An 18,049-nucleotide genomic window follows, 5' to 3' on the forward strand; every position below is an offset into this window, starting at 1 on the left:
CTATTTCCGTTGACATGTTCCAGGGTGATAGAATCAGCCTAAATGAGCAATTGCAAAATCATGCTGCTACACTCAGTCGCTTGACTCAATTACTAGGGACTAAGCAGGCAGCAGAAAATTACCTTAATAAGTGCTTATATTATGTCAGCTTGGGCAGTAATGACTACTTAAACAACTACTTCATGCCTAGCAATTATACAACAAGCCGATTATACACCCCTGATCAATATGCCAAGGTTTTAATTGACCAGTACAGTCAGCAAATAAAGGTTGGTATTGCTATCCGTTTCGCACGCTTTCTAGTTCGGTTCTGAAGAAATTTTATTATGATCAAGATATAATAATTGTATTTGTACCTTAATTTATGCATTATATTCCATATATATTTTAATTTATCTTTTTTGTGAATTTATGTCTTTTGTTTCTATTTTTCTTCAGCTTCTGTACCACCTAGGAGCCAGGAAAATTGCCTTGCCTGGACTTCGACCAATAGGCAGCATTCCATACTCATTTTCTACTCTATGCCGCAACAATGTCTCTTGTGTGACCAATATAAACAACGCAGTCCTCCCTTTTAACGCAGGACTTGTGTTGCTACCCAATTTTTGACCCATGTTTTGATAAATTTTCAGAAAAAAACAAAAATAGCAAAAAAACAATGAAAATCCAAAAAAATACATTTTTGATATATTTGCATCGTTTTTAGCATTTTCAACGTCATCTCAAAAGAATTTAAATTTTCAAAGGTATTTGGAACGCGTTCAACTTTTAACGCGTAAATTTTACGACCACTGATTTTTCTTGTTGAGTTGACGTTGATATTGCTCGCTTTCAAAAATACAAAAAATAAGAAAAATCAAAATTTACAAAAAAAAAAAGAGGAAAAGAGAAGGAAAGGAAAAGTTGAGGGACTAGTTTACACTGAATTTCCAAGAGGGGGCAATTTTACAATTAAAGAGGGGGGGGGGACTTAATATCTTTTCTGCTCCCCTGCGCCCACAGCGCCGAAGAGCCGCTCCCCGGGTCCAACACCATTTTTTGATCCCTCTTTTTCGGCTGAAAATCAGGGGAGGAGCCTAGACAGGAACCCCACAGCAGCTGGCAAGAGGACTGATGGTCCCCGGTCCCTCTTCCTTCCCCGCTGCTCCCTTTTCCTTCATATAGGCAGACCTGACGTATGGGACAGGGGGGGAAAAACGGGAGCTGATTCTCTTCTGGTTTCTTCCCCAGCCGACCCCTCCAGAGGACTTTTTTTCTCTTCTCCCTCAACCAGCAGCAGCGGGCACAAGCAGCAGCCCTTCTCTTGCAAAACCAAACCAGGGCAGCCCCCTCTCCTGGCCACAAAAAGGAACCAAACCAGCCCCTCCATTTTGATTGTCTTCTGCTGGGAGCTGCCGAGCGCAAAACTCTCAGCCACTGCCCGCTGGGATTTTTCTTCCTTGCACACCGGCCTCTACTCCAAAACAGCAGCCCACCCCCTCTCATTTTTTGTTGAAACGCTGTGCCATTTCAGACTCCCCTTTATCCCTTTTAAGCCGCCTGAACACAGAGCATTCCCCTCAACCAAGGCAGCGGCCCTTTCTCCTAAAAAAACTGAAGCCACACGTCCCTTTCCCTGCCATTTTCAGTCTTCCCTATTATCCCCATTTTCTTCTCCACCGAAGCCAACCAGAGACCTAGCCGCCCCCCACCCTTCCACGGGTCTTCTCTCCCTTCACCAGAAAACTAAGCCAACAGCCCCAGCTCAGCCACACGCCGGGCCGAAACCAGAGTTGTTCCCCTTCTGCTCCCAGGCCGCCGCTCCCTTAGAAGAAGAAAACAACCGAAGCTTTTCCCTTTTCCTCAGCCCCAAAGCAAGCCAAAGCTGGCTGTCCCTCAACTGTTGCCCTTCGGCTTCTCCTTCTTCTAGCAGCAACGGCCCACCCCACCTCCAGCAAGCACCTTCAGCAGTGTCCACAGACCGGCCACCTCCAGCAGCGACGACCCGCAGCCATCACAGACCGATCCAGATCTCCACCAGCCGCCGCCCAAGTACCTGAAGCAGAGGAGAAGACGACGAAGCCCCAAGAACAGACCTGAGAAAGAAGAAAGTGAAGCAGACAAGGATGGAAAGCAGAGGGAAACAGATCTAAAAAAATAACTAAAACAGACTGCTTGTGCGTTTTCTTTTGGTTGCAGGTGACGTTGATCTTCACCGCCGGCGAGGAAAAGAAGAGGGGAAGAAGTCGATCCAGACCCCCCTGTTGCTGGGTTTTTTGCGGCGGCGCGTGAACCCACGCGCCGCCAGTGACGGTGGCGCGTGGAGGAGACGCGCCTCCACTGTTCCTGCTGTCCTTTGGCTTCACAGAACTGGTCCCAGCACTGCTTTGGATGTTTTAGGGGCTGTTTTGTAATTTTAGAATTGTTTAATGTAATTTTTGTTTAATGTAATATTTGTTTAGTTTTAAGTTTTTGGAATTTGTATTTTGTAAACATGGAAGCAAAAAAGAAAAGAAAGAGAAAAGAAAAAATACAGTGAAGGTGTATGTGTGAGTTTGTATTTTTTTGTTATGGATGTTTTTTTTTATTTAGGATAAAATTGCAAAGATTAAAGAAGAATTTAATATTTTGATTTTGCTCACGGATAAAGAATTATGAACTTACATGTAAGTCGTATTTCTAAATTCGATGAAAGAACAGAATTTTTAAAACTTCTTTAGCACATCAAAGACACGAAGCAGCTTACCTCAGGTAGGGTGCGTTAGGGGTGCTAATACCTTCCCTAACCACAACCAGTTCCTTACCCGCGAATCTCTGATAAGACCTGTACCCGGGTTTCCTAGTAGCCTTCAATAAATTACTAGGTGGCGACTCCCAACGAACCAATCAAATCAAAGATAAACGAAAAAATCGCCAGCCGACGCAGCGCGGATTTTTTGACGTGCGACAGAATGGCGACTCCACTGGGGACAGGTAATGTTTTCAACATTATTGGACTAAGCTTTGTGTATTTGATGTGTTTATGTTTTTGCATTTTTGTCTGGTTTTATTTTTGTTTTATTCATGCATTTTGTAGAATTGTCTCATGCATCACATATTTTAATTTTTTAAAGCACACAAGCTTCAGGTTAGGAGGGGGACTAGCAACTTGCCTTATGACTTGAGTCAAGGTTTAAGTTTGTGTAAACCCCAACTCTTTGCTGAGTGTTTAGACTGATAGTGATTGGTACATGTGCCATCCCACTATCTGCTGAACCCCCATATTGCCTTTACAAGGGCGATCACTGGGACAGCGAGAGACCCTTTTTAGAGACCAAGTAGTAAACCTACCTCTTGTCTCACTTAAAGATTAGAACCTGCTGTTAGGATGTATGCTTCGTAAATAGTTGTTTTGCATTTGAGCAAGCCCTTCTTGAAGCATCTTGAATTCAGGACTTGTGGGTGACCCAATGGCCGTCACTCAGAAAATTTTCATTGTAGAGTTTGGGCAAGAATGAGATTCTTGTTTCATCATACAAGAGTTACGACCATATGTCACCCCTCGAAGGGCCAGTTCTTCATATAGATTACATGTTCATACATTTATCATGCATGTACCATGAGGAAAAATAGGTTCCCCTGTCCGAGGTTTGCTACACGTGATTAAAAAGATGATGGAAATGAAGAAAGATGTCAGATAGAGGCTCATTATCACAAAGAAAGTTGAGAGCATCAAAGGGGAAGTAGCTAGGCTCAGATCTGCCTAAACAAGTGTTGAGCATCAAATGGAAAGGGAATGTCTGCACAATCTTATGTGGGAACACTGCTTGTCCATGTCCCTTTGAAGCTGCACCTCTCCTTTTCAGTCATGAACAACGACCACAATGCCTTTAGTCAGCAGCTAATGACAACTTTTGTTCTTGGTTAGCCGCCCTGTTAATTGTTCATCGCCTCCACATCTTTCAATGGCACCAAATAATTGCTAGCCTTCTGTGCATGGTGCATTAGCCTTCTTTGACGTTACCCCAATTGTTAGCTCAATTCCAGTTCAGCGGCATAAGATGTAAAAAAAAAACAAAAAAACAAAAAAAACCCCGAAAAAAAAAAAACTGAAAAAAAAAAAACCATGATTATACACTGAACTTCTATGTCGCAGAGCTCTCTCTGTAGAAATTTGTTTCTGGATCTGCCAGTGGGGAACACAAGAGGGGGTGTAGTAGTTTCATATGCTTTAAAAACTTTCTCTCACCAGTGGCACCAACAAAACATTGTAGTAGGCAGAAGAGTGAGACCTGGTCTGAAAATGTTAGCAGTCATCAAACTTCAATGTGGCAGAGCTCTCTCTACAAAAATTCGTTTATGGCTCTGCAAGTTGGGAATGCAAAAGGGGATTTATAAGTTGCATATGCTATAAAAATCTCTCATTAGTTTCAGCACAAAGACACCGTGGTAGGTTGAAGAGTCAGACCTGGTCTGAAAAACATGAACAGACATCAAACTTCTACGTTGCAGAGCTCTCTCTGTAGAGATTTGTTTGGGGATCTGCCAGTGGGGCATGCAAGAGGGAATGTAGTATTTTCATATGCTACAAAAATTTGCCCCATCAATTTCAGAACCGAAACACTGGAGTAGGCAGAAGGGTCAAACCTGGTCTAAAAACATGAGCAGTCGTCGAACTTTGACGTGGCAGAGTTCTCTCTACAAAAACCCGTTTATGGCTCTGCAAGTGGGGAATTCAAGAGGGGATGTAGTAGTTCCAGACAATGTGAAAAGTTACCCCACCAGTTTCAGCATCGAAACACTGTAGTAGGCAGAAAAGCCAGACTTGAGCTAGAAAACAAGAGCAAATATAGAACTTCACCGTGGCAGAGCTCTCTCTGCAGAAATCTGTTTGTAGGTCTGCAAGTGGAGAATCCAAGAAGGGATGCAGTAGTTTCTGATCATCTATAATTTTCTCTCATCGGGGTTTAGCTTGAAAATGCAAAAAAAAGGGGAAAAGAGACAGACCTCGGCTGAAAAATAGAAAGAAGATTGAAACTTCAACAGAGCAGAGCTCCCTCTACAGGTGTCTGTTTGCTGCACCGTCAGTGAGGGGTCGAAGAGGAAACAAAGGAGTTTCAGATTCATCAGTTTCTCCTCCAATAAAAACAATGCATCATTTCACACATTGACAGTGATAGCGCTGCATGATTCTATGCGCTGCCAAGATTACCTAGCTGTTGGAAGGTTTCCAACAATCCACAAACAACCACAACAACATCGAAATATTGACATGAAGTTGTGTGTATTTCCAAAAGAATTGAGCTAGCTATCAAGAGAGGAAAGATTGAAGGATCTACCATGGATTCCTTAACAGTGATGAGAGTTGAATCAGAAGATGACTCTCAATTGAGAAACCTCAGTCATTTTGCCTAGTCAGGTCTTGCCATAACATCAACTGCTCAAATGTCTTTGCCAATATTGACATTCATCTGCCACTCAAGTTTGTCGACCAGCATCTGTTAGATTCCACACTTGTTGCACCCACTTCGATAAATTGCATGCAACCACCGTGGTATAATTCAAACGAGATGTGAATATCATGGTGGGTTCTTGGGCCATTTTAGTTGGACAGATGCAAGAGTTTCAAGAATCAAGCCGAGTTTGTGAAAGATGATGTCATCAATCATTTTGTCACCGGAACATCATCAGAATAACAAGTGATTGAAGTTGCTCGGCAAAACACAAATATGGCCAGAAAAGCTGATCCAAGAATGGTGCTGAATTGTCCATCATTTTATTGTGGAGTTGTCATTCCGCATTTTTGTTTTGGGGTCACATCTCATCCTTGAACGAAACATGTATTTTCTTTGTCTTTTTGTTGTTTTGAAATCAAGAGATGCTTCTTTCAAAGGGTATTTTGACAAAAATATTTTGTTGATCAAACTCCAACATACAAAATTAAAGCTAGTCAATCCTGAAGATTAAAAGTGTTTTGATTGCGGAAATGACTTGATGCTTGAAAATGACATGAGGTGACCAAACAATTTTGAACTTATACCTCCTGAAACTGAACCACGCATCATATAGCTAGTTTTAGCAATATGCATAATGACACGTAGGGGATTCAGTAGTTACGGACTCGTGAATCATGACTCTTACAAGTTCTAATCATTACACTAGATGAGGTCAAAATTTATCGGTTTTAACCGACCTTGCTTGAAATGAGAAAAGGCCATCTTTGTTATCCTTTCACATTTCTTGAAATATTGTGGTTCCCATTTGAGCTTGATAGAATACTTTTCAAGAAAACCCTGACTAGGATCACACCCCGCACTGGGGGCAAATAAGAAAAGACAAAAGTGAAAGCGAAGGCTTAGAACAAAAGTTCAACGTTTGAGAGTGAGTTAAAAGAAAGAAGACCTAGATTGGGGGCGTGTTAGAAAACTATGAGAAATGCTATGTGAAAGCCATGACCTTTGGCATCCATGATAAAGCCCCTGAAGTTATCAGATGATTGAGTTTGGTTATTCATCAAAGAAAAAGTTGGATTTGCATATAACCTATGTTAAGAGAATTCTGATATTTAAGGTTAATAAGGTTATATGTCATTTCCTCTACAAAGACAACAATAGAAAAGAGTTGATGAATAGTTTGATGTTGATCCTAGGTCTTTGAAACCCTCAAACACCTTTTGAGCTTGTGAAATCCCTTTCTTTCATAAGCCATGAATCATAGCCTGCATTACGTGCTTTTAAAAGCCCTTTTTGATCAAGTAAGCAATCTGAACCGATAAATGGTGATCTCAAAACTTGAAGAGCTTTTCCATAAGGGTCGTGACTTCATGAATCAAGCTACGGATTATTATGCATGCTGATAAAATTAGTGCTAAAAAAAGAAAACAATCTTTCTTGATGAATCCTCAAGTTTTGACTTGAGCCTTTTGTTTTCCTTGAAATTCACAGAAGGTCACCTCATCGCAAACCATCAAAAGATATACCCAAGATTAAAGATTAAAACTAACACAAAGAACCATGAAAAAAAGTCATTTTAATCTTACAACGGGTCATTTCTGTTTTCAAAATACAAGATAATCAAAGGACTGCATTGAATAGTGTGTTGGGTCTTTGACCAAAGAAGCTTGAATTTCAAAAAAAAATACTTTCAAAAACAGACATCTCTTTGATTTTATTTCAACAATTAGACTTGAATAGACATGACCTTTGAAATATGAGATTTGATTCCAGAACAAGAAAGATTGTCGAACAAAGAAGAACATCGATTGAATTTGCAAAATCCCTGACAGAAATGACATCAACACTTCTCGAAACTCTTTGAAAAGTTGACCACCTGGGGGCAATACAGTGGATCCTGAGAAGGAAAACAAGCAGTATTCAGATCAGCTGGGGGCAAAGAAAAATCAGATGATGAGTCGTCAAAGTCCATCAAAGTTATGTTTAACATCTGACAATGACAAAGAAAAAAAACTTGTTGAGTATAAACAGATGAACAAGCATTCAGATCATTACTGGGGGCAATGTTGTTCAAAGACAGTCAGTGATTTAGTGAACTTCAGCAGCAATTGATGAGCAACGCTGCACTTGAAGGGCATTTTATTATCTTCATCTTGGGGTTACCCTTTGAAACATGGCTATGACAGATGTTATCTCATAGTTGCATTAGAATGAATGGCAGAAAGATGCATACCACCAAGATCGACTGTGGGACCATCTATTCTGAAGCTCAAATGCGCACTTCACCGCATGAATATGGGTGATGAACATCATTGATGATGCCAACACATTTCCTTTCATGATCTGATTTGACAAGCTGAGAAGAATCCATGGAGAAGAACATTGAGCTTACAACGATGAGCCCTTTTTACTGCAAGGTATGAGATCCATGTCTGGATGACTTGACAGTTCCAAAAAGGCTGGTAATAACATATACTTGAAAAGTATTGTTCCAACTAGAGGCAAGTTCATGACTGATTAACAATCTTGATGGGTTGGCATGATGCACACAACCAATCAGAGGATAGTTCTCAGAAGAATCCAGGAGAGAAAATCCTTCATGATGAATCAAGCAACACCACACTTGGGGGCAGAGTCAAGCTTGATAAACAGCGAGAGCAGTAATCGTCGTGGACAGCCCAGGATGGGCACTACACTTACAGCTGAGTGGATGGCTAGCACATGCATGAGCCAATGCATCGAAAGAACAAATAAAGCTTTGGTTAGCAAACAAAGGCACCCTATGACGATGGATCATCAAAGGGGGGGGCCTATATTTCACATCAGGTAAGGATGCATGCATGTCATCTAACCTCAAAGCATTGCACATATTTGTGATTTGTTGTAGAAAGATCCTCAATGAAGTCCAGCAAGATTGTGGACAAAGAAAGAATCATTGAGCTGATGATGACAGAATCGGTTTAGATCCTAGAACGAGAAGAGAATGAGATGAACCCTGCCAATAGGAGAATCTCAAAGAAAAGAGGAGATTAACCCCGTCATCAAGGAGTCTTCAAGTCAACCTGCAACCAGAAGGTGCCAAGTTTCTCAGCCTTGTCCTGTCAGGACTGCTCCAACCAAGTCTTTTTGCCAGGTAAGTCACATTTTATCTTTGGGTAGGTCACCCGTAACAATGAGACCATTTTTTGAAAAAAAACAACATCATTTTTTCTGGGTAGGTCACCCATCACAATGAGACCACCATCTTCCACCTGGGTAGGTCACCCATTATAACACGACCACTTCACATTTTTTCTATCTTCCACCTGGGTAGGTCACCCATTATAACGCGACCACTTCATATTTTTTCTATCTTCCACCTGGGTAGGTCACCCATTATAACGCGACCACTTCACATCTTTTCTATCCTCCACCTGGGTAGGTCACCCATTATAATGAGACCGCACTTCACATTCTTTCCATTTGGGTAGGTCACCCATCATAATGAGACCGTTTTTCATATTCTTTCCACTTGGGTAGGTCACCCATCATAATGAGACCATCATTTTTTTTCTGGGTAGGTCACCCATTAGAATGAGACCATTCTCCATTTTTTTTTACTTGGGTAGGTCACCCATTATAATGAGGCCATTCTTCCCCCTGGGTAGGTCACCCATAAGAATGAGACCACTCTTCCCCTTTTCCACTTGGGTAGGTCACCCATCACAATGAGACCATTTTTTCTGGGTAGGTCACCCATTAGAATGAGACCATTCTCCATTTTTTTTTTACTTGGGTAGGTCACCCATTATAATGAGGCCATTCTTCCCCCTGGGTAGGTCACCCATAAGAATGAGACCACTCTTCTCCTTTTCCACTTGGGTAGGTCACCCATCACAATGAGACCATTTTTTCTGGGTAGGTCACCCATTAGAATGAGACCATTCTCCATCTTTTTTTACTTGGGTAGGTCACCCATTATAATGAGGCCATTCTTCCCCTGGGTAGGTCACCCATAAGAATGAGACCACTCTTCCCTTCTTTCCATTTGGGTAGGTCACCCATCATAATGAGACTGTTTTTCACATTCTTTCCACCTGGGTAGGTCACCCATTACAATGAGACCACTTTTTACACATTTTTTAGTCTTGATTTAATGAGGTCGCCAGATGGGATCTCATGTAGCTTTGGTTAAAAGAAATCGCCAGATGGGATTTCAGGTTGACCGAGTTACACACTTACTCTTTGTTTTGGTTTAAGGAGGTCGCCAGATGGGATCTCATGTAGCTTTGGTTAAAGGGAATCGCCAGATGAGATTTCAGGTTGACCGAGCTACACACATTCTTTGGTTTTGAAAAAGGAGATCGCCAGATGGGATCTCAAGTTAACGAAAGAAAGAAAGAAAGAAAGAAGAGGAAAAAAAAAGAAAAAAGAAAGAAACATTTAGAGTTTTTCTTTACAAAGCTTACTATGCAAAACATTGAGGAGTTTTGCTTCGTAAGCATTGTAAAGAGGGGGCATCTGTTGCTACCCAATTTTTGACCCATGTTTTGATAAATTTTCAGAAAAAAACAAAAATAGCAAAAAAACAATGAAAATCCAAAAAAATACATTTTTGATATATTTGCATCGTTTTTAGCATTTTCAACGTCATCTCAAAAGAATTTAAATTTTCAAAGGTATTTGGAACGCGTTCAACTTTTAACGCGTAAATTTTACGACTACTGATTTTTCTTGTTGAGTTGACGTTGATATTGCTCGCTTTCAAAAATACAAAAAATAAGAAAAATCAAAATTTACAAAAAAAAAAAGAGGAAAAGAGAAGGAAAGGAAAAGTTGAGGGACTAGTTTACACTGAATTTCCAAGAGGGGGCAATTTTACAATTAAAGAGGGGGGGGGGGACTTAATATCTTTTCTGCTCCCCTGCGCCCACAGCGCCGAAGAGCCGCTCCCCGGGTCCAACACCATTTTTTGATCCCTCTTTTTCGGCTGAAAATCAGGGGAGGAGCCTAGACAGGAACCCCACAGCAGCTGGCAAGAGGACTGATGGTCCCCGGTCCCTCTTCCTTCCCCGCTGCTCCCTTTTCCTTCATATAGGCAGACCTGACGTATGGGACAGGGGGGGAAAAACGGGAGCTGATTCTCTTCTGGTTTCTTCCCCAGCCGACCCCTCCAGAGGACTTTTTTTCTCTTCTCCCTCAACCAGCAGCAGCGGGCACAAGCAGCAGCCCTTCTCTTGCAAAACCAAACCAGGGCAGCCCCCTCTCCTGGCCACAAAAAGGAACCAAACCAGCCCCTCCATTTTGATTGTCTTCTGCTGGGAGCTGCCGAGCGCAAAACTCTCAGCCACTGCCCGCTGGGATTTTTCTTCCTTGCACACCGGCCTCTACTCCAAAACAGCAGCCCACCCCCTCTCATTTTTTGTTGAAACGCTGTGCCATTTCAGACTCCCCTTTATCCCTTTTAAGCCGCCTGAACACAGAGCATTCCCCTCAACCAAGGCAGCGGCCCTTTCTCCTAAAAAAACTGAAGCCACACGTCCCTTTCCCTGCCATTTTCAGTCTTCCCTATTATCCCCATTTTCTTCTCCACCGAAGCCAACCAGAGACCTAGCCGCCCCCCACCCTTCCACGGGTCTTCTCTCCCTTCACCAGAAAACTAAGCCAACAGCCCCAGCTCAGCCACACGCCGGGCCGAAACCAGAGTTGTTCCCCTTCTGCTCCCAGGCCGCCGCTCCCTTAGAAGAAGAAAACAACCGAAGCTTTTCCCTTTTCCTCAGCCCCAAAGCAAGCCAAAGCTGGCTGTCCCTCAACTGTTGCCCTTCGGCTTCTCCTTCTTCTAGCAGCAACGGCCCACCCCACCTCCAGCAAGCACCTTCAGCAGTGTCCACAGACCGGCCACCTCCAGCAGCGACGACCCGCAGCCATCACAGACCGATCCAGATCTCCACCAGCCGCCGCCCAAGTACCTGAAGCAGAGGAGAAGACGACGAAGCCCCAAGAACAGACCTGAGAAAGAAGAAAGTGAAGCAGACAAGGATGGAAAGCAGAGGGAAACAGATCTAAAAAAATAACTAAAACAGACTGCTTGTGCGTTTTCTTTTGGTTGCAGGTGACGTTGATCTTCACCGCCGGCGAGGAAAAGAAGAGGGGAAGAAGTCGATCCAGACCCCCCTGTTGCTGGGTTTTTTGCGGCGGCGCGTGAACCCACGCGCCGCCAGTGACGGTGGCGCGTGGAGGAGACGCGCCTCCACTGTTCCTGCTGTCCTTTGGCTTCACAGAACTGGTCCCAGCACTGCTTTGGATGTTTTAGGGGCTGTTTTGTAATTTTAGAATTGTTTAATGTAATTTTTGTTTAATGTAATATTTGTTTAGTTTTAAGTTTTTGGAATTTGTATTTTGTAAACATGGAAGCAAAAAAGAAAAGAAAGAGAAAAGAAAAAATACAGTGAAGGTGTATGTGTGAGTTTGTATTTTTTTGTTATGGATGTTTTTTTTTATTTAGGATAAAATTTCAAAGATTAAAGAAGAATTTAATATTTTGATTTTGCTCACGGATAAAGAATTATGAACTTACATGTAAGTCGTATTTCTAAATTCGATGAAAGAACAGAATTTTTAAAACTTCTTTAGCACATCAAAGACACGAAGCAGCTTACCTCAGGTAGGGTGCGTTAGGGGTGCTAATACCTTCCCTAACCACAACCAGTTCCTTACCCGCGAATCTCTGATAAGACCTGTACCCGGGTTTCCTAGTAGCCTTCAATAAATTACTAGGTGGCGACTCCCAACGAACCAATCAAATCAAAGATAAACGAAAAAATCGCCAGCCGACGCAGCGCGGATTTTTTGACGTGCGACAACTTGTATCACTTGTTGATCAACTGAATAGAGAGTTGAATGACGCACGCTTTATATACCTGAATTCTACTGGGATGTCATCTGGCGATCCTTCTGTGCTCGGTAAGTCATCCAACCTGTTGGTGGAGGATGTTACAATTTATTAATACGAGGAATTACTCAGTATACAAGGAGTACGATTCACAGTATACCTAATAATTTCTTGTTTTAATGATTACTATATATTTGGCTCTAAGCAATGGAAATTGTCTGTTTTGTGCATAACAGGGTTTAGGGTTACAAACGTTGGATGTTGTCCAGCACGTAGTGATGGCCAATGCATTCAAGACCCATGCCAAAATAGGACTGAATATGCGTTTTGGGATGCAATTCATCCTACCGAAGCTTTGAACCAATTCACTGCAAGAAGATCGTACAATGCCATTCTTCCATCTGATGCTTATCCAACCGATATCAGTCATTTAATCAGTTAACATGCAGATCTAAGTCAAGGAAGATAATATTCCATAAATAATATAATAAATAATTTATAAAAAATAAGGTGGTCTTGGTCACTTTGTTACGATGATAAAATTATGCAAAACAGCAGTCTAATAATATGACTTCTTGTAAACGAAAAAGAAAAAAAAAAACAGTCTGACAATATGCTGTAACATGCATGTACTTGTACCTCAAGAATGATATATAAGATCGTTTTCTTACGAAATATTTGGATAAACTATCTTTTTCGTGCATATAGATTATCAACTTTCCAGTTCTACTCTTCTAGTTTAAATTTTGCTCTTCATTATTAAAAACTAACAGAAGGTTAATTTTATCACATTTTTGTTTTATTTTTATGATTTTTCTCTCATCTTTCCCTCTCAAATCAACATCTATGTTATCACATGCATTTAGAAACCTAAAAAACTCAAAAAGCAAATTTAAAAAATAGTTTAGTTGATGGTTGGGAGTGGCATTGAAACGTTTAGAAAACCACAACGGTAGCATTGAGAGATTTTAAGGTATAGAAGCAAATATTGATGACTTTAGAGGGACCAAATTAAATTTTAACCAAATTTTTTTTTTCTTTTGGACTTTTTAATTTTACTTTTTTTAGTAGGATCAATTGATTTTACTTACCTAAAATTATACGTGCTTGAGTATAATATATATAGTTGATAATATTGGACTTAATTAGGAAAAAAAGAATTAATTTGTCTAGACATTTGAACTGTTACTGTCTGAACACTCATCACATTTTTAACTATATCTAGAGTTATTGAACTCTGTTTCAAGCGGGATTAGTATCGTTGGAAAGCTAATACACGAGGCTACAAGTTCTCTGAAGGAAGGAGAACCCAGTTCTCCCTTTGAGATAGTCAAAATTGCTCATCAACAAACACTACCCTACAGGGTCTGTCAGGACCCAATCTCGGTTGATGACCCATAGCTGGGGTTCTACAGCTCCATATTGAGCAAGTCTAATTTTATTTGTTAGCTAACATCCAAAACTACAATTACTATGAAGAAACTTGATCATAATTCTCTCATCCTCCTACTCGAATTCTCTCCAAAAGTCAGGAGATGAATCTGTCCAGATTCATCAACCTTTTCATTTACACACAACATCCACAATTTAACTTTTTCTCTTTTATCTCAACCCCTAGCCATATCACATATCGTTTAAGAGTGTCAAAAAATATCTTTATAAGAGCCAATTTTTCTTATTTATTTCAATTTTCCCTCTTAACGTCAAAATAAAACATTCTTATCGATTTTACAAACTTTCCGAACAATATTCTTCTAAACACAATCCTTGACAACAATTTCAATCAACCATAAATAACAAACGAATAATATTCCAAACAATCCATACTGTCAAGTTATAATGCATTATTATGAGTATAACATATCCGAATATTAACTTCATCAAATGGTGAAATTTCCAGAAATATGGGTTTAACCAAACTGACCTCAAACTTGCAGACCTACTGTGCGAGATACACAACTTCTATACCGAATTTTTGTTTCAAATCTCTACCCTTCCGAATCTAGACAGAATCAGGAAGAACAATATATCCAAGTTATAGCCTAATCCAACGGTGGCTGAAGGAGAAAACAGATAGCAAAGAAGACTGTCCAGAAGTGTATTTTCCTAGATATTTTCCTCCCTCGATATATCTCAAACGAGGACTGATATAGAAAATCCCTACGGTGAAAATGTACAGGACATGGATAAGAACAACATATCTGAATATCGTGCTGATCCAACGGTGGAAGGTGAAGTTATAGCTGTCGGTTGATCTGCCATCAATATATCTTCTCTCCAGTCCCTCTCTAAACCCTCTCTTACTCTTGCTAGTCCCTCCAAGAGAGAAAATAGAATGATATTAATAGTTCTAACATCTTGTTAATTGCACATTTATCCCCACCCCTTTTTTATCATTTGTACATAAACTCCCAACCTTTTGTTATTTGAATATTGACCTCTCTTGATCTTACGTATTAATTTTGTCCTCACAAATGTTTTTCTTTAAAATGATTTAGTACTATATTCACTTTTCATTTCATTAATTTCACTATTTTTATCTTGATTTAGGTTTCTTTAATTTAATTTAACCAATTTTACTATTGGTTAAATTTCTCATCTTTTAAATACCCAGAAAAATTATAACCGGGGGTTTACAGTTTTCTTGTTTTTTTGTTCGTTCGTTCTTGGTTCTCTGGTTTATCACTCTATCTCTCTGCGTCTGGCTCTCTCCCCCTCTCTTATTTTGCCTTCGTTCTCGGCTCCTGTGTTGTTCCAGTGTTTTTTTTCATTTCTGTCTTTCTCTCTGTGTGTTTTTTAGCCTGTCTTTTTCCCTGTGAGGCCTTTCTCTAGCTTTTATAAAGCCAGGAAGGTCGTGTGTTCATGCCTCCAGAAATGAGGCACGTTCCGTGAGGGATCATAGGCATCGTGGTCCATGATCTGCTGGCTATGTCTCCTATTGATCCAGTCTTCAGTATGAGGAGATGATAAACAGTGTGCGTTGAAAACGACACCGATTTCACACGAAATGACTATTTTTAATTTGGCCCCTAAACTTCTAACATTTAACAATTGGGTCCCTGATTTCATTAATTAAACAATTCCAAGTTCAATTAAATCACCAAACTTCCAATTCTTTCATTTTTTTAACCAAAGTGACCCCTAAATTATAATTCAATCCTCAAACTTCAAATTTGTATTCTCTTAACTCAGTTCTCAAATATTTTTTATTCATTCATTTTTTACCGTATTATTTTTGTTTTTGGATTCGGAGAGTTAAAACATGATCTCTTGTATCGTGATTGTATCCAATATATCATAAAACATGATTTTTGCTTGATTAATGGAGAGAGGATCAAATTTTGAAAGCTAAATCTTTCATCAAAATAAAAAAGGATGGCTGCTGGTATTGGGAGGAGGTTAATTAAGTGAGCATGTTTGATACGAAATCTAATGCGAATTCTAAGAGTTAAAGCCTGATTACTTGTGTCATTGCAGCTAGCCAACATATTAAAAAACGTGCTCTTTACTTGATTCATCGAGATAGGGTTAGATTTTGCAATCTAAATCTCACATCCAAATGGAAAGAACGATAGTTAGTCATGGAGGGAGGTTGATTTAGCTGATTCTGGAAATTAAACTCTGATTTCGTGCACCAAGATTGTAGCTGATATGTTAGAAGACACATTTCCATCGTTTCTGCACCATAAAGAGACTTAATCAGGACCGAAACTAAGCCCTAAAGTTGCATGAGACCTCACTGATTTTGCCTCTTTCCTGCCCAAAAATCTGCAAATGCCATGAACAAAACGGCGCCGTTTATTTTGAAACTCCAACTGTTGCTCTTCCCTTTTCACTCAAAATGCACTGTTTCATTTAATTTGAAATGACGTTGTTTTGAGTCTTGGTTAGGGTTTCTTCTTTTCTTTGATTTAATTGTGCCAAACTTCATTATAGTCTCTCCATTTCGGCGCATTTTGCTCCTTGGTTCCTAGTTTTTCAATTTCTTATGCTTGGTTAATTTCCATCTTTTTTCTTATTTTTTTTCAATTCAGTCCCTAACAAAAATAAAATTCACCCTCTAAATTCTCTGCTTTACTCAATCTGATCCTTATTCCTCCAATTCTTTATTTTTAAGCCAAATTGACTTCAAATTTCAAATTTCTCTCTTTCAATCAAGCCCTCAATTGATTTTATAACTTGGCTACTTATTCCAAACTCATCCTTGAACCTAAATTGCTTTTAATTTTAGCCAAATTAAACCAATTTAAACCCATTTCTCTTTGATTCAGACCTTAATTATGACTTAAAAATTTTTAACCTCATTTTTGCTCGTGATATTTAAATATTGGTCCAATTGCAACCCCAACTACATCGATTTATATATTTTTTTTACGTTTTTAATATTTCTTACACACAAAAATTAAATAAAAATAACAAAATAGATAAATTTATTGAAAAAAATATATTTTTTAGACTTTTTTATTTTATTTTAAATACATATACAAAAATTATGGTAAACAATTGAGTTACAACTGTCGCACGTGAGCGACGTCGCGGCGATCGTCCACCCTCAATATGTGTGATGGGATATATATCTGGTAAATATGGGGAGACAAGGAATTCTTTGTCTCTTAGCAGTGAGAGATGGTGTGGGAGTCGCCACCTAGTATTTTGGTCACTAGGAACCCTAACTGGTCTCAGAGATCGGGTACGGGGACTGGTTGCGTAAAGGGAAGGTATTAGCACCCCAAATACGCCTTACCTAAGGTAAGCTGCATTGTTTGATTGTCTGATAAAAAAGCAAGGTGTTATTGTATTTCTGGTTGTTAGTCCGTCTATGGTTCAAGAAAAGTCCTCCTCAATAAGGAGGTCTTTATCTTATCGGGTAAAACCTAACCATTCTAACGTCTATGTAAAAATCATATTTTTAACATCAGGAATACGTTTTACGTATAAATTCGTAATCCCATATACTAAAAGAGGACAAAAAGATTTTTTAGAATTTTTGAAATATTGGCCTAGTTCTCATGGCTTGAATAAACTGGTTATTAAAGCCAAAATGCATGCTAATACATATATTGTTTTTTTTGAAATTTCCTTTGTTGTGTGAAAATATGATGCTATAATATTTATATATATATATATATTGGAGAGACTAGGCCGTATGCATGAAAACAAAACATTTTTTTTTGTAATTATATATTTTTTGATGTTTTGACGAAAACCGGGTATTTTAATACCGGATTTACAATATAAAAATACAAACCGATATTGATCAAAATACAGTAATAAAATTACAACAAAATCGCATATTTTTGAAATGATTTTTGAAGAACTTTTTTGATTTTTTGGTTTTAAAACATGCATACATATATAAATAATACAAAACAATATAATATATAATATATAATATTAAATGGGTTGGGCTGGTCCGGCCCAACCAACTGGGCGGGACTCAGCCCAAAAGTGTTGGGCCGATTTCGGCCCAAAAATGGATTGGGCTGATTTCGGCCCAAATACTATTATCCTCTTCTGGGCCAGACCCGGCCCAGAAGACATGTCTGGGCCAGGATCCGCCTGGCCCAAGCCAAAACGGGCGGGGGGAATTATTTTCCCCCCACCCCTGCATGCAGAACGCTATTCGTTCTGCATGCAGAGAAGGAAAAGAAAAAAATAAACGCGAGAATGAGGGGGAAGAAGAGTTACCTGGCGCGGAGGCGGTGGCTTGCTGCGTTTCTGGCGGTGCTGTGGCGGAGGCTGGTGGCGGCGTCTTGGCTCACGGACG

The 18,049-nt window shown here is 39.8% G+C and overlaps 1 protein-coding gene and 1 long non-coding RNA gene across 4 annotated transcripts in view; both read left to right on the plus strand.

The window, feature by feature from the left end:
* The window catches only part of LOC18108119 (GDSL esterase/lipase At1g29670), a 30,252-nt gene that overhangs the window by 1,110 nt on the left and 11,093 nt on the right, over positions 1-18,049 (plus strand). Inside the window, exon 3 of one of the 3 annotated variants that reach the window (XM_052449472.1) lies at positions 24-269. The exons of the other annotated variants lie outside the window; for them this stretch is intronic. Within the exon in view, the coding sequence (XP_052305432.1) occupies positions 24-269 (246 nt within the window). The remainder of the gene's footprint in view (positions 1-23; positions 270-18,049) is intronic. 3 annotated transcript variants of the gene reach the window in all.
* Positions 12,253-12,969, plus strand: LOC127904772 (uncharacterized). Its single transcript, XR_008058191.1, has 2 exons — positions 12,253-12,353; positions 12,519-12,969. It is a non-coding gene; the product is annotated as an uncharacterized LOC127904772 (long non-coding RNA).

Source organism: Populus trichocarpa, chromosome 19 (assembly GCF_000002775.5).
Source record: "Populus trichocarpa isolate Nisqually-1 chromosome 19, P.trichocarpa_v4.1, whole genome shotgun sequence".
Lineage (NCBI taxonomy): Eukaryota > Viridiplantae > Streptophyta > Magnoliopsida > Malpighiales > Salicaceae > Populus > Populus trichocarpa.